This window comes from Bos indicus, chromosome 19 (assembly GCF_029378745.1).
Source record: "Bos indicus isolate NIAB-ARS_2022 breed Sahiwal x Tharparkar chromosome 19, NIAB-ARS_B.indTharparkar_mat_pri_1.0, whole genome shotgun sequence".
NCBI lineage: Eukaryota > Metazoa > Chordata > Mammalia > Artiodactyla > Bovidae > Bos > Bos indicus.
In genome coordinates this window covers 52,594,512-52,613,939 of record NC_091778.1, presented here as the reverse complement: position 1 = coordinate 52,613,939, position 19,428 = coordinate 52,594,512, and the positions used below count along the sequence as shown (strand labels likewise).

Here is a 19,428-nt window from a genome sequence, read left to right as displayed (position 1 = left end):
AGCCCCAGTGTCCCCAGCCCGAGGTTGCTGATATCCAGTCGGCCGCCACAGTGTAGGAAGGGTTAAGCCCGACGGCGGCTGGCACGCGGAGAGGTAATTGCAGTTGGCAGCGGGCACAGAGGGCTCTGCGCTCCTGGCACCAGCACCGCCGTAACTCAATGACTGCTGAGCGGCGGGCGTTGTGTTTGCAGAGCACGCGGACCCACACACCGCGCCCGCTGCCGCCCGCGTTCCAGGCGGGGAGATTAGCGCCCAGTGCTGCCGGAGAGCGAGAGAAACCTCTCTTTGTGCAACAAGAAAGGGGCTGTTTTCCAAACAGGACAGGTGACGAGTGAGGGACAGTTGTTAAAATAATCTGGGCTTTAAGCGCCGTGCAGAGCGCACATGTTGGGTAGGCGATAAGGAGCAGCTCCCTTACCCTGGAAGGGGAACCAGGCCAGCCCTGAAGACCCAGGTGGGCAGAGCAGACACCTGGCCCAGACCCCTCTGCCGCCTGCTTCCCACCCCTGCCTCTCGCAGCCTCCCCAGGGGACACCTGGTGCAATGGTGTCAGGCTCCGGATCGGGGCTTCCCGGGATGGCCATGCCTGGCACCCCTTGCTCCCCTGCTCCTCCCAGCTCTTCTGCCTTCGGCATTTGCTGGGCGAACTCCTGAACCTGGCAGGAGCTTCTGGCTCCCAAAACGTCTATGGGAGGGAGGAGAGGGCCGAGTGCCGTGGGGCGGGCAGGGCATACTCACGGCAGCCATGTAGAACTGCTTCCACTGAACCCACGGCCGCCCCAGGCCTCTGCCCTGCCCTGACCTGGCCTCGGGGGCATGGGTGTGGCCAGGCTGGCTGCCACGGTGATCCCTGGTCAGGGTCAGGATGGCAGAGCTCTGCGTAAGAAGGTACATATCCCCCTGCCTCTCCGGCCTACCCTTGAGGACCCTGCGGGCAAGAAGGGCAGTTTGTGGGCAGTGCCACCAGCCCTGGGGCCCAGGGAGAAGGCGCCCTGTCCTGCCTCTCTGGGGGCTGCCAGAGAGGCGGGGGTGGGCGGGTGGGAGGCAGCCCACAGATAGCGCCCTCAACGGCCTCCAGACACTCACTTCCCCCGGCCAACGGCTGCCTCCGAGGAGTTGCTCGCGGCCTGCGGGGCACCCCGCCACCCGCAGCCGCAGCCCCAGAGCCACCTGGCAAGTTGCAGTTCCCACCACCCAGTGTGAGGGGACAGGGTGTGGGAGAGTGCCAGCCCCCCAACCCACCCCTTACCCACCGTGCATGCCGGGGAGGCAGCTGCTCCAAGGCAAGGACAGTTGGAGCAGCCCCGAACCAGCCCTGGCGCCTCCTTGGGCTGAGGGCACCCATGGTCTCTTGGGGGAGGGCGTGCATGTTGAGGCGGTGGGTTCCGTGGGCAAATGCAGGTGGGTATAGGACAGGGGGAAGCGAGGAGGCCTCTGAGTCGCCCACCTGGAACAAAGGCTCCAGAACCCAGAGTAGGGGGGGAGGGCAAGGCCCACCTGGGGCTAAAGATGAGTTTAGGGGAGCAGCAGCCCCTGGGGAGCGCACCCCCAATCTGCCAGGTCCCGCCTGAGGGTAGCTCGTGCGTCTGTCCTGGGGACCCTACCACCTCCCAGGCCTGTGCCCCAGTCTCCCCTTCTCTGCCTGCAGTTGCGCTGCCCGGCCTGGGATCCCCTTCCTACGGGGTTCCCCTGCCCTCCTCTCCTTGCAGCCTCGCTCTGACAGGCCACGTGGTGCAGCCGCCTAGCTGTGAGCTCCCAGCGTAAAGGCCGGCGGGCGGGCGGGGCCAGGGCGAGTGGCAGCGCTGGCTGGCTGGCTGCCCTGGCAGCGTGCCTGGCTGCTAGTTTGACTGGGTGCCAGCTGGCTGCCCGCGTGCTGGGGCCTGTTTCTCTGCCGTGTGTGTTCAGGGGGAAGGGGGGCCGAGGTGGGGCGGGGGGCACGCGACATGGCCGGAGAGCGGGGGGCTGACGGGCAGGGTGGGCTGCCTGGGCGGGCTGCTCCGTGGTCTGGCCCCACCCTCGTTCTCTCGCTGCCCCCAGGATGGGTGGGGAGACAGGTGCCTGGCAAAGCAGGCTTGCTACGCGCCCCCTCCAGCCTGGGGATGGTCAGGGCTGGGCCCCTAAAGGAGTTCTTAGATTAAGAGCAAGGAGGCCAGGATGGCGCTGGGGTGGGAGGCGGGGGCAGGGATGGGGGAGGGATGTCAGTGGGGGCCAGGAGAGATGATGGGTCCTTCTACTCCAGGCAGGGCCCTCAGCTCTCCGTGGGTGGACCCAACCCACCATCTGGGGGACAGCCACCAGAGCCGGGACCAGGGCTTCCTGCTTCCCTGGTGGAGCAGCTGGGGTGCAGGGCAAGTACCCCAGAACAGAGGAGCCGCCCCAGAACATCTGGCCTGGGGCAGAGCTTGTCTATCCAGGGCCTCTTGCCCCACCCCACCCCCCAACCCCCCACCCCAGGCTCACCAAGTAAAGGGTCCTGCCAGAGATGAGACTTTCCCTTCCGGGGCCTAGGGTCAGGGTGGGCGGCGGAACTGACCTGAGGCAAAGGGGTGAGCCAGTGTACTGGCCCGCCCTGGGTGGGTCCCCGGGGGGGTGGGGTGCAGCACAGCTGGCCCTATTGTCAGCAGGCCGGGCCCCCTCCCTCCCTCCTCCACCGCGCCCCCCCCCCACCCCCCGCCCCCGCTGCCTGGTGGGACCACCCACAGGGCCATGAAAGGGGATTCTGTTCCTGGGGGCTCAGCTGGGGAGGAACAGGGCTGCTGGGTTCCCACAGCCCAGGCCACTCGTGGTCTCTTGTGCCACCTGGAGGGAGAGCCTCCGGAGGCAGCGGGCACATGTGCTAGCGCTGGCCGTTAGCCGGGCCGGCCTCTTTGTCAGTTGCACCCGCCCCAGAGGCTATTTCTCCTTCTGGGGCTGGGCTCGCCTCCACTGGGGCAGGGGTCGCACCCAAGAGCCACTGGGCACTCCCTACCATTTCCCAACCCCCCTCCTGGCTTCCCTGAGCCCCTCAGCTGTCCTGTCCCCCTCTAAGACTTCAGGGTTCACCAGGGCTTCTGGGAGCACATCTGTGTGGGGGACAAAGGTCCCAGCTGGTGTCACTGTCTCGGTGTGGTGACGCTGTCGAGAGGAGCCCTCCACCTGCCCTGGACCTTGTCCTTCTCCCCTGGACGCTGGACGCTCCAGCCCCTTCTCCTGGCCTCAGTTTTCTCGGTGGCCAAAATGGTCTCTGAATCTGCCCGCATGGGACCACTGATGGTCACCTCCCCTCCCCACCCAGCTCAGTAAAGATGCCCTACATGTAGGCAGCATTCCCATCCTGCCCACCTGGTCCTGCCAGTGCCAAAGGGCAGGGCTGAGTCATTGGGGGCAGCTGACCACCCTGTGATCTGGGGACAGTGTAGGGGAAGGGACCGAACTCCCCAGATCCAGACGTGGGGGATCAGGGCTCCCCTGCCAGACAGGCCTTCTCCTGCCAGCTTCATCGTAGCCAGAGGGAGGCCTGTCCCATCTGGACCTCTGACCCCCTCCAGAGCTTTCTCAGGGCTTTGCATGGCCAGTCCTGCCCCACCCCCCGCCCTGCTCCCTGTGACCTTGGTCCCTCACCACGCTTTGCCTCTGCCCACCTCCCCATCCGGGTCCCAACCTCCAGGGACCCCTCTGTCCTTGCATGTCCCATGTAGCAACTGTCCACTGTTATGCTGGGGGCCTGGGGACCTTCCTGGGCTGCTGTTTGCAGCCGGCGGGGTGTGTGAGCTACACTGGGTCTGACAGGGCTGGGGAGAGAGGCCCAGTGTCACATCTGGGTGTCGGGCTGGCTTGCACTGTTCCTGTGGCCCCAAGCCCCCAGGATCCCCCAAGCACTATGATCTATGTGTATCTTAGATACCCCAGGATGGGGTAGGGGGGTCTTAGAGCATCCACCCAGGAAGACAGGGTGCAAGGGATGTGATCAGGAGTAGCACAGGGCTCTCTCCAGCCGAGCTCCCTGACAGACAGAGGTGTTGGGTGGGGTATTGTGAGGGTTTGGGGGATCATGCCAGTTTGTTCCCAGCTCCAAGCTCTGAGACTCTGTCTCTCCCCCAGCTTTAGTCCTGCAGCAAGCCTTGGTCCCCAGCCCTCCCCGGGTCACAGGTCCTGCTCCCCTGGAGGGGCTGCTGCTAAGGCCTGCATCTCAGCTCTGTACGGCCTGAACCCAGCTCCTCCCTGCACAGCACTCGCCAGGAGCCCGGGACTGTCCATGACCGCCTGGCTCCTGGGCTAGCTGCCTGCTGCTTTTGTTCCAGAGGTGTCCGTGGGAGCCTGGCACCTTCCCCTGGCTCTGAGCCACTCCACTCAGCCTGGGAACAGACCAGGCAGCTAGGCCCCAAACCTGGGGCGACCGGGGGTCAGTGTGTGTGCCTGGGCCAACTTTAACGGGCCACAGTGGCACAGAAATCATCTTGTGCCAGCCTTAGGCCCCAGCCCCAGCCCCCAGCTGCAAGAGGCTGAGGTCTGGGCACTCCCTGAGAGGCCCAGCTTCCAAAGCCGTCTTCAGCCCATTAAGGTGGTCAGTAGTCTTGTGTACCACAGTGGAAATCCACTGACACCCTGCATGAAAAGGATGTCACAGGAAGAGAGCCAGCACCCAGTTAATGTCGGCATGGCAGAATTCAGAGGGATAGACGTGTGCGGGGCTCCAGGAACAAGGGCTCTTTGCCTAGGTGTCTGTGGGGATTGTCATGGGTAAAGATGGGACTTGTCAGGGTTGGCGGGACACTGGTCGAAGGTGGAGTGGTCTGGTGGGGGCTCTATCCAGAGGGGCTTTTATCCTCTGCTGAGCCCTGGAGTGTGGGCTTGACCCATGAGATGGGCAGTTGAGATGGTTCAGCTCGGGTTTTCCCCCAGTGTGGCCGGCTGTATAAAAGCGTGATTCTTGGCCCCATTGATTAGGGACTCAGCCAGTCACGTTGTGGGGAACTGCCCTTGGGACTTGATGTCAGACCCTGCTGGCAGCCCCTGGCCACAGCTCAGGGCTCAGTGGTGGGGAGAACTTTCTAGCAACTCAAGCCTCCAGGGAGGTGGCCATGTTTTTGTCAAGGCGTCATGGGGGGCGGGGGGCGTCTATTGCAGAAGGCCTTGCCCTCATGGGTGTGCAGGAAGCCAGCAGGGAGCCGGGGCAGGACTCTGGTGGCATGGGGGTGATTAGAGCCCTGTGTGTCAGGCCGCTGGCAGTTTGCTAAGCCTGCAGGGTCTGCACTGAGCTCTGTGGGCCTGGGGGTGGGGGTCTCAGGGACCCTGTGGTGGGAGTCCCCTGACCCACCCCACAAGGGATTCTGGTTCACTGGTTGGCTGGTCACAGGCCACACCCCACCCCATGCCCAGACCTGGCCAGGAGACAGTCAGCCTTCTGAGACACAAGAGCCGGTCCCCTCCTAGGACGGCGGGCCCTGCAAGGACCACGGGGAGGTATTGTCGCCTCCCCAGCCTTTGGGTCTGGCCGGGGGCAGGGGGGCACCTTGGGCTGCTGGGAAAGTTCTACAGCAGAACCCAGGAGAGGTGAGGTGCCGTGCAGATCGGGTGGGAACTGACCCCACCAGGCAAGGAGGGCACATGTGGGGGGCCAGGGCTACCCCTCTTTCCTCTCCAGCTGAGAGACCTGGCAGCAGGCCTGGGGTCCTCCCAGGCACCTTCTCTGGTGGGGTGACAAGAGGAGCCTCCTACCCCATGGCGGCTGCTGAGTCGCTTCAGTCGTGTCCGACTCTGTGCGACCCCACAGACGGCAGCCCACCAGGCTCCCCGTCCCTGGGATTCTCCAGGCAAGAACACTGGAGTGGGTTGCCATTTCCTTCTCCAGTGCATGAAAGTAAAAAGTGAAAGTGAAGTCACTCAGTCGTGTCCGACTCTTAGCGACCCCCTGGACTGCAGCCCACCAGGCTCCTCCGTCCATGGGATTTTCCAGGCAAGAGTACTGGAGTGGGGTGCCATTGTCTTCTCCTACCCCATGGCACCCCTCACTTATTTCCCCTGTAAAGTGTCCCCACCCTCCCTCTCACTCTTCCATCTTCAGACCTTGCCCTCTGGGCAGCCCCCACCAGGGGCGGGCTGCCCGCTGGCTTCTCTCCTCCTTAGCCCACTTAGCACACTCCCCACAAACACCCCTGACCTTCCTGGATGTGGCCAGCAAGGGCCCCGGGGGATGCTGGCAGGGGCTGGGTGTCCCAGGATACCAAGGACCTGGTCTGCTGCCCCCGCCCAGCTTGAGACTGCCTCCATGTCACTGAACCCCATTAGGTGCTGATGGTGTCACCTTTTTGACCCTGTTAACGCTCACGTCACAGGGTGGGGTTAAGTCTCCTGGCAACACAGAGCGTGGGGCCAGAATGGGGGGAATTTCAGTGGGGTGGTGGCTGAGGCCCAGGGCTTCTCCCTAGAACTCAGCAGGGGCTTCCAGGGCTCTGGGGGCAGCGGGGGCCCAAGGACACAGCGTGGGCTCACCTGTCAACTGGGGCAATCGCAGTAGCCAACCTCGGGGGGTGTGAGAGCCTGGGGTTCTGGACCACGCCACCCCGAAGGAGTGCAGGGTCGAGGGTCTCTGGCCCTGGGTTCCAGGGTATCCGACCCCCATCCTCGGCTCCCGGAGCCCTCTTCAGAGCCCACCACCACCACATTCTCCTCTGCAGAAGCCCCTTTGAGGACCTGAGGCATTTCCCAGACCAGCTACAGCAGCCCTGGCTTCTGGTCACAGAACAGCTGCTCTGATTCATAAAAATCATTTTTTATTTTCCTCTTCAATTCAGAGAGTAGGGTCTTGTTGGGAAGAAGAAAGGGTCCTTTCTGTGGCTGAACTGGGAGGACTTTTCTCCTTCCTCCCTCTCTGCCCCCCACCCCAGATGCCCACCCGCTCTTCACACTCCCCCTCCCTGGCCACCCCACTCAGCTCCGGCCCTTGCCTACTCCATTTCTTCTTCCATCTCCCCATCCTTACTCCCCCAGTCCTAATTCCCCTTCTGGGGTCCCAGAGGGTGGGACTTTATGCAAACTGGAGATGGGGGGAGGAGCCCCCATAGATTCCTGTCCCCTGATCCCTGGCCACCAGCTCAGGGTCAGAAGTGGAGGGACAGGCATGGCCATCACCCTCCCACTGTCCCCCGAAGGGTGCGGCAGGAAGGAGCCCACCACTCGGCCAGCTGAAGGCCGAGGGCGGGTGGGCAGGAGGCCCAGACCTCCCGAGGGGTCACAGGGGGGTCTGTGCCTGGGAAACGGGCGTCTGGGAAGGAGGAATTTACAGACTTCTGTTTACCAAAACGAGGCCCCGTAAAACATTTAACAGCAGCCAATTAAAGGGGGACAGCTGTGGCGCTTTAACCGCTCCCCCTACTACACACACAGGCCTCTGCCCTCCCCTGCCCTGGCCCGCCCCCACCCCTGTCGGGCTCGCCCAGCTTTTGTCAGGTCTTCTAGGAGCTGCATTTCATCTTGGAAACATCTGCTCCAGATGTGTCTCCACTCACAAACCAGGCGAGGCGGCCAGGCTCCCCAGACTCAGCCGTGCCCTCGGCAGGAGGGCGCTGCAGAGGGATAGGCCTGGGGGGCAGTGGGCACCTCCCCTGTGTCCTCCCACGGGCCCAGGGATGTGAGCCCCTCCGTGGGGAGACGCCCAGGGACTTCTCAGAGCTTTTGCAACACATGTGCTCAAGGGGAACCTCCAAACGGGACTGGTATGGGAGCGTTCTGCGGGGAGCTCCTCTTGAGAATGGGTGCCACGGCTTGACCTCAGATCTCCTGATCCAGAGACCATTCTCCTGCATCATTAGGGGCAGGACGGTCGCTATGTCGAGGGGGCCACCAGGACCAGGGTGCAGGGTGCACCCTTTGGACTGGGGGCCTTGACCCTGGGGGCTCCCAGAGTATTTGATGCCCATGTGTTTCCCATTCTCTCAATGCTCCTTGTCCATCCCTACCTCTTAGCTGGGTTCCACAGCCCGACCCACACTGGCATGGCTCCCCGCTCCCCAACCTCAGGCCTGCCAAGGGGCTGCTCCTGGGCCCCTCATACTCACAGCAAGCTCCAGGTATTCCAGGGCTTACCCCCGTGCACCCAGAGATCGAGCCAGCCTCCACCCTCCATCTCAACAGCCTCAGCACCCAGGCAGGCCAGCCTCAGGGCCTCTGAGGACCTGGGGCCTGGAGGCCTGTCCTGTAGCTCTGAGCCCCTCCTTCTGGAAAGGTGTTGGTCTCATGTGTTCCAAGGAGCATGCGGCCATGAGTTGCCACAGGAGTTCCAATGAAACAGCAAAGGGCTTCTGTCCTAAGAGGAATTTAGAAAACAGTAAACGAGCAGGTCACACGGAGCTAGCTACCTGCTTCAGACTTGTCTGAACTTTGTTGTGATGCACTGAGACAGAAGTTGGCACCCCTGATCCCCAGGAAGTGGGGCTCACAGCTCCCTTGTATCAAGGCACGGCTATGACCTGGCTGGAACACTCGCCCTGGGACCCGCCACCCTCCCCTCAGGGCCCGATGCCTCGGGACCCTGAGCCAGCGTGGCCACTGCTCCCTGGGGAGACCCTGGGATTCCTTCCCACTCCCTTGTCACAGCCCAGGCGCCTCAGAAGTCAGGTGGGAAGCTGTTCCCAGCAGCCATTCACTCTTGGGACAGCCATGGGGTCCCCAGGAGAAGCTCCTCTGGGACTCATTTTCCATGGGGAAAATGTTAAGAGCATTAGCTCAAAGCAGGAATTTTGGAGCAAGACAGCATCCTGTCCAGCCCAGCCCAGCCGGCTCAGCCATCCCAGCTGCAGGCCTCCACCCGCCCCCGCCCCCTCGCCGCTGGGCCTGGTGGGGAAGGACCAGCTGTGAGGAGCCACATTGCAGGTGGCTGGTGGCTCTGGGCATCCAACAGACACGCCTGCCACGGCTGTGCCTGGTCTCAAGGTGCCAGTGCCTAAGGGGCCTCCTTGGCCAAATGTTCGCTCTTTCTGTCTTCATCACTTCTGGGAGGCAGGGTGTGTGTCCCAGGTGGCCAGAACGAAGTCCGGGGTGTAGCTGGTGGTCCTCTGCTGGGCAGGGCCAGTCCAAGAAGACAGTCCAGGCCCCTCAAAGGGACAGAGAGGGGCCTGCTTGATCTGACTTGGAGGCTCCAGTGAGGGTCTGGGGCTGGGGACCAACGCAGGAAACTCTTCTGGGGGCGATGCCGTCATGGCTGGGGACCAGCTCATTTTGCAGATCTCAGAGCACTGAGGAGGCCCAGCCAGTGGAGAGCCCGGTGCCCATGGCCTCCAGCCAGGCAGAAGCTGGCCACACCCAACCAAGTCAGCCTCAGGGTGCGGGTCACTGAGCCCAGAGTGGCTTGCTTACCTGGCAGCTATGGATGGTACAGGCCAAGGTGGTGTCCGGCCCCGCCTCTCTCCTCTCGGCCTGAGCTGTGAGGGCCTCCCTGTCCACTGCATGTGACCGCCACATCTCCCTCCTCCCCAGACACCTCTCCAGAGCCCCTTTTGTTGGCCTGCCTTGAAGCTCGCGCACTGCTAAGTGCTGCTGGGAGAGAAATCAAAGCCTCCCTCCTCCATCCTCCCCTCTCTCCCCAGCCCATCAGCAATTCAATTTGTGCCACACCGGAGGGATGGTATTAGTCGAGTCAGAGTTAATATGATGTATTGATGGGTTGATTTCCCACTGGCGGGCTGCACGCCGGGCTCCGCGGGGCGTCACTCCTGGGCCACCCGCTGGCTTCTCACCTCGCTGGGGTCAGGGCAGGTGCAAGCCTGTGGCCCAGAGGCGCCTCTACCACAGTCTCCTTGCTTCTCTAGCTCCAGGGTACCCCAGATTTTCGGGGAGTCTGGCATCCACCTTCCTACCCATGAGCCACTTGGATCACCATGGAAACAGCAATGTTCTCTATGGGCAACATCGTTTCTATGGAACCCAAAAAGGCAAGTGCTGGCGTGGGTCTGTGAGGGATTGCATGGGGCCTGGGACACAGTGAATCCTGGAGGGGTGGAGGGCAGGGCCGGGGGCTTTTGGGGTGCCAGATGAAGGTGGCCAGCCTGGATGAACCCTTCTCTCCAGGTCTCAGGCCACACTGTAGGGACAGGGGCTGGAAGAGGATGGGCATGCTTCTCAGGCCCCCAGAGAATTTAAAGTGCGGGGCCCAGGACCACGGCCAAGCAGCTGGTTGCATGCCGGGGTCAGGGGAGCATGCTGAAAACACAGCCATGCTCCATGAGCTCTCATCACCCAAGTGGAAGCATCTCAAACAACCACGGCCCTGAAGGAGAGGCACCCAGCTCCCTCAGCACCTGGCCTTACCCTGTGGCACCTCCGCCCCGACCCACCCAAGCAGCTCAGGGGTCCCAGGGGCAGTGGAGGGGAGAATACCATCTGATGGGGGTAGGGGAGCCCCCCAGAAGCCTATACCTCTTGCCTCATCGAGCTAGACAGCACAAGGCCCAGGCCCCAACCCACACCAGGGCTTGAGGTCAGAGGGGTCAGAGGTGGGGGGTAGGGGGTGGAGGCAGCAGCAGGGGACAGGGGCAACGGTGTGCCCCTAGCAGATGGAGGGACTCCTACCCCATTGGCAGGAGATGTCGCTGGAGTGGGTACGCTGAGGTTGGAGCTTTGCTGATAGGAGCATAGTGCTGGTGGGGTCAGGAGGGCATTCCGTAAGGAGAGTGTGTTCATACCACATGCACACGCACACGTGTGTGTGTAAGGCCCAGCCTTCAGGGCGCAGATCCCATCAGGGAGCCCATGGGAGATGTAGCCACCTGGAGAGGAGACAGGTGTAGGGGGTGGCCTGAGACCTTGATGCCCGGTGTCCAGGATTTTTCTTGGGTGGGGTGACACTTCATCTGCATTTTAGAAAGATCTTCCAGGGGTGAAGCCCAGGAGGCTGGGGTTGCTTACCGTGTTTAGATGACAAGTGATCTGGACTTGAACTGGACCATGGGATCCCATGCGGAGCCTGGATGGAGCACAAGGGTCAGGGGGCCCCAGATGACTCCCATTTATGGCCCAGGCTACAGGAAGGGGTGTACCTGCAGAGGAGCAGTTCAGAGGGGAGGGGTGAGTTCAGCTTCCATGCTGAGGGGCTGGGGGGTGGGGCCACCTTCCCAGGGGGTGACTGCACACTCATGGTGCAGGTCAGTGCCAGAAGGGTGGGTTGAAAGATTGATCTGGCTCAAGGAGAGGGGCCACCCGGGTGAAGAGTGTAAATAAGGACAGATCCAGCTCCAGGGAACCCTAAGAGTGGGGCTCTGAGTGGGGGCAGGGGAGGGGCCCACAACGTACCTGGCAGGCTTCAAGCAGCAGCAGCTAAGGAGGAGAGAGTCCTGAAGGGTCTCAGAGAAGGAAGGGGACCCCAGAGTGGTGACCCCATGAGGCAGGTTGGGGGTGGGCCCTGTGGCCAGTCCTCCTGCCCTCCCGCCACCGTCCCCTCGTTTCCTCACAGCCTCCCACTCTGTGACGTTGGGGTGTCTGTGTCCTGGAGCCCACCTGGCATCTTTGTCCAGGCGGGGCAGCTGAGGTTGTGGAAGGCCTTACTCTCACTTGGCCCAGCCCAGAGCTGGCCAGGTTGGGTCGGGGTGGATGAGACCCTGCCTGCAGACGGGCCAGGAGCACTCCCCGGCCCCATGAAGGGTTCAGACAGACACTGGATGCCCAGGGAGCCAGTCTCCTCGGGGTTGGAGCCCAGGTGCTCTTGCCCAGAGGAGAACCCCGCACAGGCCGTGGCCTGAGTCCCTCCACCTCCCACATCAGCCCCCGCATGTGCTGCTGTTTTGACAGCGCTTGTCAAGAGCAGGCAGGTGGTCCCAGCCCCATAAATCCGACCCAGAGCTAGGGACCCCCTCCAGGGTGTGGGCCGCTGGCTTCCAGGAGCTCTGGCGGCCTCCTTGGCTCTCACAGTGTTGTGGCCGAGCCTCACCCAAGAACACTTTGGTTTTGGAAATTGAGCTAATTAGGTTTAGCCCAGGCTACCCTCTTCCCCCTTGCTTTAATTAGCAGGAAATTGACAAGGAATTTACACGACTGAGGACAGTTTTACAAGTTCCAAATGTTTCTTTTGTTCCCTCTCTAGGCTCCAGGCCATCCAGGCTGCCCATCCGCCACCCCAGCTGGGTGTAGAGAGGGGCAGCCCGTCCAGGTCCCCAGTAACCCAGCCCCAGCTTAGGGAGCAGTGGGTGTCTGCAGGGCTGGCCAGGGACCCAGGTAGAGAGCAAGGCACCCCAGGTTAGGGGGGCCCCAGGCTGGCCCCATACAGGGAGCTGGGGGAACACCCCCCAGCCACTCACGCAGGATGGGCCAGAGCTGCAGAGACATCGAGAGCCCAGAATGGACTACGTAGGGGTGGCCGTCTGGACCATTCTCCTTTCTTCCTTCCTTAAAGGATCACCCTAGCCCCTGGTGCAGAAGGGTTGGGGGCCTCTCAGAGTATTCAGAAAGTAGGTAGGCTGGGTCCTTCACTCCTGGCCCCTTCTCAGATGCACGTCCGCCTAGGGCCTTACTTCCTCCTGGGCGGGGGTATCTTGGCACTTACAGGGGGCTACTAAAGGCCATCCATTTTGCTGTCCACAGTGTGCTATCCTGCTTTCAGGGGCCTGCCTCAGATAACTCCCCATGTGGCTGGGCATCCTGAGCTGTGTAGTGGCCACATCATAGCACATGCTGTCCACTTTTAGCCATCCCCCAACTATAAGCCCCTGGAGAAAGAAATGGAAACCCACTCCAGTATTCTTGCCTGGGAAAATCCCACGGACAGAGGAGTCTGGTGGGCTACAGTCCATGGGGTCGCAAAGAGTCAGACACGACTGAGCGACTAAGCATACAACTATAAGCCCACAGCCTCCTTAGCCTTTAGGGTTCTGATGGCTGTTGGTAAAGACCTGATCAGTTTGCACTCCTCCAGCATCGTGTGGGGCTGGGGGAGATGCTGCAGCCCCAGACTCCACCCCGCTGAGTCCAGCGAGGACACACTGCCACCCGCTCCCGCCCTTCCTCCCCTAGTCCACAGGGTCCAGCTGGGCATGGCAGCTGTGCTCTTTTCAGCGTTCATCTCCTAGGGGTGAACGTAAGTCAGAACCTCTGGGGCATGGGGAGTCGGTATTGAACGGGGACAGAGAGCTTCAGATTGGGACGATGAAAAATTCCGGAAATGGATAGGGCCGAAGGTTGCACACCATGAGCACAGTAGCCACTGAATGGCAAGCTTTAAAATGGCTAAAGTGGTGATGTTTATGTTAACATGTTTTCGACAGTTATAAACCTTCCCCGGAAAGTGCCAGTGGGTCAGGGTCAGCCGGTGATGGTGGGGAGGCACCTGGAGCAGTGTCTTGGGGGCACTAAGCCCTCTGGCCCCTGCCTTGGGCTTCCTGTTGACCTCAGCTCTCTTGGCACGCAGATAACTTCTACCTGCGCAACCTGCCCCCCCAGCCCACGCTTCTGCCCGCCAACCACAACTTCCCCAGTGTGGCCCGGGCTGCCCCCGGCCACCCCATGGGCTCCTGCAGCCGCGACCGGGGCGAGGCCAGCCACCTGCAGAAGGGCACCAAGGAGTTTGACCGCTTCCTCATGGGCAAAGAGAAAGCCGGCAAGGCGGTGGAGGGCAAGGAGCGGCCGGCAGCGGAGGAGGACGTCGCCCGGGGGCGGCACAAGCTGGTGCTGCCCGTGCCAGGGGACTCTCATTGCAAGGAGGGCAGCATGGCCCGGGGAGCTTGTGAAGGCCGCCCCAAGCACCTGGCCTCCTGCCTTCTCAACACCAAGGTGCTCGACGGCGAGCTGGGCCGATCTGCGCTGGCCAGCTGCGCGGGGGCCGTGCTGGGGCGGCCGGGTGTGGGCGTGCCGGCCTCTGGACGCTGCGCCAAGGAGGCGGCGGGCCCCGCAGAGCCCGGGCCAGCCTTCAGCGAGTGCCTGGAGCGGAGGCAGATGCTGCACCACGCCGTGTCGTACACAGTGCCGTCCGGCCTGCCCGCAGGGCCGCCCCCTCCCCTCAGCACGGCCGCAGCCGGCCCCTTCCCCTGCCTGCAGCTGCATGGGGGCCCGGATGGGCTCTGCCCCTTGCAGGACAAAGTCCCCCGGGACCTGAAGGCCAGCGGGCCCACCTTCGTGCCTTCCGTGGGACACCTGGCCGACAAGAGCCGCCCCTTTCAGGCGGCCGAGGCCTGTGCCGTGGTGGGTGAGAGCAAGGACCGGCACCTGGAGGTGGCTGCCGCACCTGACCATGCTGCGCCTTACGGGGTCTCCTATGCCCACCTGAAGGCCGAGGGCAAGGGTGAGCGGCGGTCCGGGAGCTTCGAGGCAGCCCTCAACCCCCGACTGAAGGGCCTGGAGTACCTGGATAGTGCCGGCCCCGAGGCCCCCTTCCCCGGGCTCCCCAAAGCGGGTCTGGACAAAAGCGGCTACTTTGAGTTGCCTGCTCCCTCGCAAGACTGCGCCCGGCCTAATCACCAGGACCCACTGGGCGGGAAGGTCACCCAGGCCTGCTGCACTTTAGACAAGGCTGCCAGCAAGGAGACTCCTGTGGGTGCCCCCGGGGCCCAGAAGGTGGCTCGCATCCGGCATCAGCAGCACTTGGTGGCCCCTGAGGTAGAACCGGGGGGCAGCGGGGCTGAGGCCAAGCGCAAGTCTCTGGAGCTGGCGTCTCTGGGCTATGGCGGGCCGCCCCCGCCCCCGTGGAATGTCCAGTCAGGCCAGGGGGCCACCATGGCCATTGGCGAGGAGCGCAAGGCAGGCACCTATCTGGACCCCTTTGGTGGCACCCTGCAGCAGGCTGCCCTCCTGCCACAGGACCTGCCCACCCCGCCCGACGAGGTCTCGGCCATGAAGAACCTGCTCAAGTACAGCAACCAAGCTCTGGTCATTGGCCAGAAGGCGCCCTTCGTGGGCCTCGGGGGCCTGAAGGCCAGCTGTGCCCAGCAGGACGGGAAGTTCCCAGCCTCCAAGGGTGCAGGCCAGGCCCCGGGCGAGGTGGAAAGGCCCGACTGTGCCCGAAGCCGGGAGCATGATGCCACCCACAGTGATGGGGAGGTGCGGCAGCCGCCCGTGGGCATTGCGGTAGCCTTGGCCAGGCAGAAGGACACGGTGAGCCGGTCGGAGTCAGCCTACGGTGCCAACACAGGGCGGCAGGGCCGGGCAGCCCCCACCTTCAAAGGTACGGACCCTCCACGGAGAGGGAGGCAGGGGGTGGGGGTGTCACTGACTTGCCCCAGTCCACTCACCTAGGGCTCCCAGGGCTAGACCCCAGGCTTTCACGCCCATCACCTCCCCACATCTGCAGTTTTCCCTAGGGCTGAGCTGACCTGCCCTGCACCTTTCCCGTGAGGCTCACAGGGCAGGAGACCCCCTCAGTTCATCAGTCTCCTGGCTCGAGGTGGGGTTCCTGCTTGCTTTAGCTGTGGCTCCCCAGCCGACCCAACCCTCTCCCCTTCTGCCATCTCCCACCCGTGCAGCTGGCGGTGGGCCCCGCTCCGCCCACCCGCTGGACCTGGAGGCCGAGGAGGAGAGGGCCCGCCTGTGTGAGGACCGCCTGGGGCTCGCCGGCCGTGAACTGCTGCTGCAGTAAGAATCAGGCTGCACCTTTGGGCTGGGGACTGGGCCACGGCCCTGGGGGTGCCCAGTGGTGCCACATGGGATTAAGTGGCCACAATGTCAGGTTTTGTGACTTGTCTCCGGGCACCCACCAGGCTGTGCTGGGGTTTCTGCCCACTTTGAAGGGAGTTCTGCTAACTTCCCCTTGGCTAGGGGACCAGTGCTGGTACTGAGCGTGACCCCACAGGGTGGGGTGGAAGAGCTGGGCTGGGGTGGCTGGTTGTGCGGAGCCTTAACCCACCCCCATGATGGACAGGGACAACAAGGACCTTGTGGAATTCGCCCGGATCCACCCATCAGGCGGCTGTCCCGGGGACCTGGCCCCCCATCTCATGATCACCGGGGGATCCTCCCTGCAGAGCAGCCAGCTGGCCGGGGACCCGGCCCCCCATCCCCACCCTGCCCACCCTCCCTGGCTGCCCCGCACCCGCAGCCCCTCCTTGTGGATGGGAGGACATTCCTACGGTCAGTGTCTGAGGGCAGGTAGGGCACGGGGCAGGACAAGAATCCTGGTGGGCGTGGTGGTCAGTGCCGGCCCAGGGCCCTGTTTCCTGCTCTGCTCTGTCTGACCTCAGTGCCATGTCTCCACAGGCCTTGGGCACCCTGCCCTGCACCAGAATCTGCCCCCCGGCTTCCCTGCATCCGTGCCCGGCTCCATGCCCCCCGTCTTCCCCCTCTCCCAGGAAACCCCCACACAACTAGTCATCCTGCCCTCTGAGCCCACACCCCACACGGCCCCCCATGCGCTTGGTAAGGGCCTCTCGGGCCAGGCTATTTGCATGTTTTGGGGGGGATCAGAAGTGGGTATGAGGAAGGGAGCAGCCCCCTTGGGTGCTGGGGAACGGGCAGCGAGGCAGGCACCCAGCCAGGGTCCGAGAGACAGGTGTGAGGTGAGAAGCGAGGGCTGGAGGAGGCCCGCTCGGTGGCTGGGATGTGGCCCGGTCATCCTGTCTCCACCGAAGCTGACCACTCTTCTGGCCCTGCCTACAGCTGATGTCATGGACCAGGCTTCGCTGTGGCCCCCCATGTACGGGGGTCGGGGCCCCGCCTCCCACATGCAGCACCCGGGCCAGCTCCCCGTCTACTCGCGGTCCCAGTTCCTGCGGCAACAGGAGCTGTATGCCCTGCAGCAGCAACAACAGCAGCAGCAGCAGCAGCGGGCCACTCAGGCCCTGGAGCTGCAGCGGGCCAGCCAATTCCAGGTACCCACCCCCTGGCCATGCCCAGCCAGGATCCAGGGCACCACCGGCTCCCTCTGTGCTTCAACCTGGTCCAGTCCAGGAGTCCCCACTGCCCACCCCCCCCGCCTCTGCCCTGCACCACAATGCCCTGAGCATTGGGGACCCCGGCTGGGCTGAGCCTCTGCCCCACCCCAACAGCAGAAGCCTGAGGACCACCACCTGGAGCCGGAGGAGCCCGCCCAGGAGAAGGCCTTGAAGTCCACCCACAAGCCAGTTGCCTTAACCCCCACGGCCAAGGGCACCCCCTCACCCGCCACCGCAGGCCCTGCCAAGCTGTCACCCTGCTGCCACTCTCCCGCCCCGAAGCCCCCCCCTGCCAGCTGCCCTACACCACCACCGCATCCTGGCGCCCCGTGCACTTTATCCGTCTGCCCCACTGGCAGCTCTGGGCTAGGCTCCAAGCTGCCCGGCACCGAAGACAAGAGTGGGGAGGGCCAGCGCCCCAGAGCCGACCTCAACACGTTGGAACCAGGTGAGTGCGGGCGCACTAGGCTGGCCTTGGCCTGCCCCCCTCCACTCAGGCCTGTCACCTGCCTGGTGGGCTGAGCTGAGTGGGGACCAGGCTACCTGGCTTGGCCCCTGCAGGGCTGGCCTCACCTTCCCTGTCCCCCTGATGGGGCCTGGGACAAGGTGGCCTGTCCCCCTGCTCTTTCCCTTCCTCCCTCTCCGTGTCCTTCTGAGGGACCCATAGGGAAAGCACTTAGGGTCCCTGCCCCTGGCAGATGGGGCAGGGTGAAGGTCAGGCCCAGGCAGCCTGCACTGGAGCCTCAAGGATGAGAAAGCGCCTGGCCTGCCGGGGATGGTGGCAGGACCACGGGGCAGCAGCCATGAAGCTGGGCAACATGGAGCTCATTCTCACTGTGGGGGCCTGAAATGCCACGGCTTGGGCCCGAGGCAAGGAGCAGCAGCCTGCGGTGAAGGGTCCAGGCCCAGCCCGGCCTCTGCAACTGCCCTCCCACCCACTGCCCGCCAACTCCCCACAGCTATTTGATTCTCTCTGAATTAGGCTAAGAGTTTACAGTGGAAGCCCATGTGGCAAACATAAAACCCGTCCCAGTTCCACAATAAGGAGGCTGAGCCAGCCGAGGTGGTTGTGTGTGTGTGTGTGTGTGTGTGTGTGTGTGTGTGTGTGTGTTTTAGACTTTTTTGCTTTCTTTTTTTTTATTGTAGTTAATGGGGCGTAATGCCTCCGACAGGCTGCCAGCTCGTTCTGGTTCAGGAAAAACTCTGATTCAAGTATCTTGTTTTAAAATCCCCCCTTTTCTGGTTAGCCACACCACACATGCCAGAGGTGGCCTCTAGGGACCCCCCCAGGAATCCCCCCATCCCGCCAAGGCTGCGGCAGGAACTGGGGAGCTCACAACCATCCTGATCGAGGAGGGGGGCCTGGGAAATCGCCCCTCCTGCCCCCGGTGCTCTTCTTCTGCCCCTTTCAACACACCGTGTCCCCATTCCTGCCTGGCACGTTTCACAGGCAGAGGGTTGGCTGGGGACCCTCCCCACCAGTGGAACTGGGGCATTGGAGGCCACCCTTGTCCCCAGCTGCTCTCCTGACCGCGCTCCTCTCTTGCAGACCTGCCTCCCGGATACACGTGCCCCGCGGCGGCCAGCTCGGGCTTCTCCCTGCCCCGCGGCGTGCACTCATCTGACCTCTCGGACCCCGAAACTATGCAAACCGCCCCCCTGGGGCCCCAGCCTGAGCTGGCCAGGACGTTCCCGCCTGGGGAGCTCTGCCTCCGCAGCCCCCAGAAACTGGAGGAGCCTGGGCTGCCCTCAGGGACCAGGGAGGCCACCCAGGACCTTGCCACCACGCCCCACCCTGCCGAGCGGGGACCCCCGGGGAAGGCAGCAGACCCCAGTCCACTGGAGGGGCTGCGAGAACTGCGGTGCGGGGCTCTCCTCGAGGGAGGGGGCCCTGAGGCCTCTGGCCAGGCTGATTCTACTCAGGGAGGAGGGGCCCAAGAGGCAAGGACCACGGAGGAGGGGCGGGAGGAGGGAGAGCTGGGGCCCTCGTTGGGGGCCGGTCCCCAGGCCGTGGAGCAGCCGGCGAGGAGCCTGGGCGCCCTGGATCAGACCGAGCCGGGCAAACAGCAAGCCCCTACAGAAGCAGAGGCGGAGGAGGTGGCCGAGTTCGAGGAAGCCGAGCTAGAAGAGGAGGAAGAGGAGCAGGACTGGGGTTCAACTCCTGACAACAGCCAGCTGCCCAGGGAGCTGCCCGGGCTGGACGCTCTGGTGGCAGCCACCATCAACCTGGGGGACCTGCCTGGCATCGGCCCACTGGACTCTCCGCCCCCCGCTGTCCCTGGGCCACCCAGAACAGCTCCCCTGCCCCGTAGCTCAGGGATTCATGGAATTGCCCTGCTCAGCGAGCTGGCCGACCTGGAGATCCAGCAGCAGAGGACTGAGCCAGCCCTGCAAGGTGAGCCCTATCCCTCCAGAGCCCCGGGAGCTGGACCCTCAGGCACAGACTCAGGGTCAACCTTCAGCCCCACTCAGTTGTCCCCACAGTGTGTCCCCGGGTCAGGAAACCAGGCAGGTGCGCCCACACCTCCAGCATCACGTCCAGCCCCACCTGCAGGTTGGGCCATGGGGGCAAGGCCTCAGGGCCAGGCCTGTGGCCCCGATGGTG

The 19,428-nt window shown here is 63.6% G+C and overlaps 1 protein-coding gene across 3 annotated transcripts in view; it reads left to right on the top strand.

Annotated features, from left to right (window-relative positions):
• Positions 1 to 19,428, top strand: part of BAHCC1 (BAH domain and coiled-coil containing 1) — a 61,025-nt gene that overhangs the window by 24,988 nt on the left and 16,609 nt on the right. For 2 of the 3 annotated variants that reach the window (XM_070773911.1, XM_070773913.1), the window contains exons 4-11: positions 9,786 to 9,908; positions 13,373 to 15,121; positions 15,420 to 15,528; positions 15,815 to 16,023; positions 16,150 to 16,308; positions 16,549 to 16,760; positions 16,938 to 17,271; positions 18,373 to 19,218. In XM_070773911.1, the coding sequence (XP_070630012.1) occupies positions 9,786 to 9,908; positions 13,373 to 15,121; positions 15,420 to 15,528; positions 15,815 to 16,023; positions 16,150 to 16,308; positions 16,549 to 16,760; positions 16,938 to 17,271; positions 18,373 to 19,218 (3,741 nt within the window). The remainder of the gene's footprint in view (positions 1 to 9,785; positions 9,909 to 13,372; positions 15,122 to 15,419; positions 15,529 to 15,814; positions 16,024 to 16,149; positions 16,309 to 16,548; positions 16,761 to 16,937; positions 17,272 to 18,372; positions 19,219 to 19,428) is intronic. The other variant, XM_070773914.1, reaches the window with a different exon arrangement.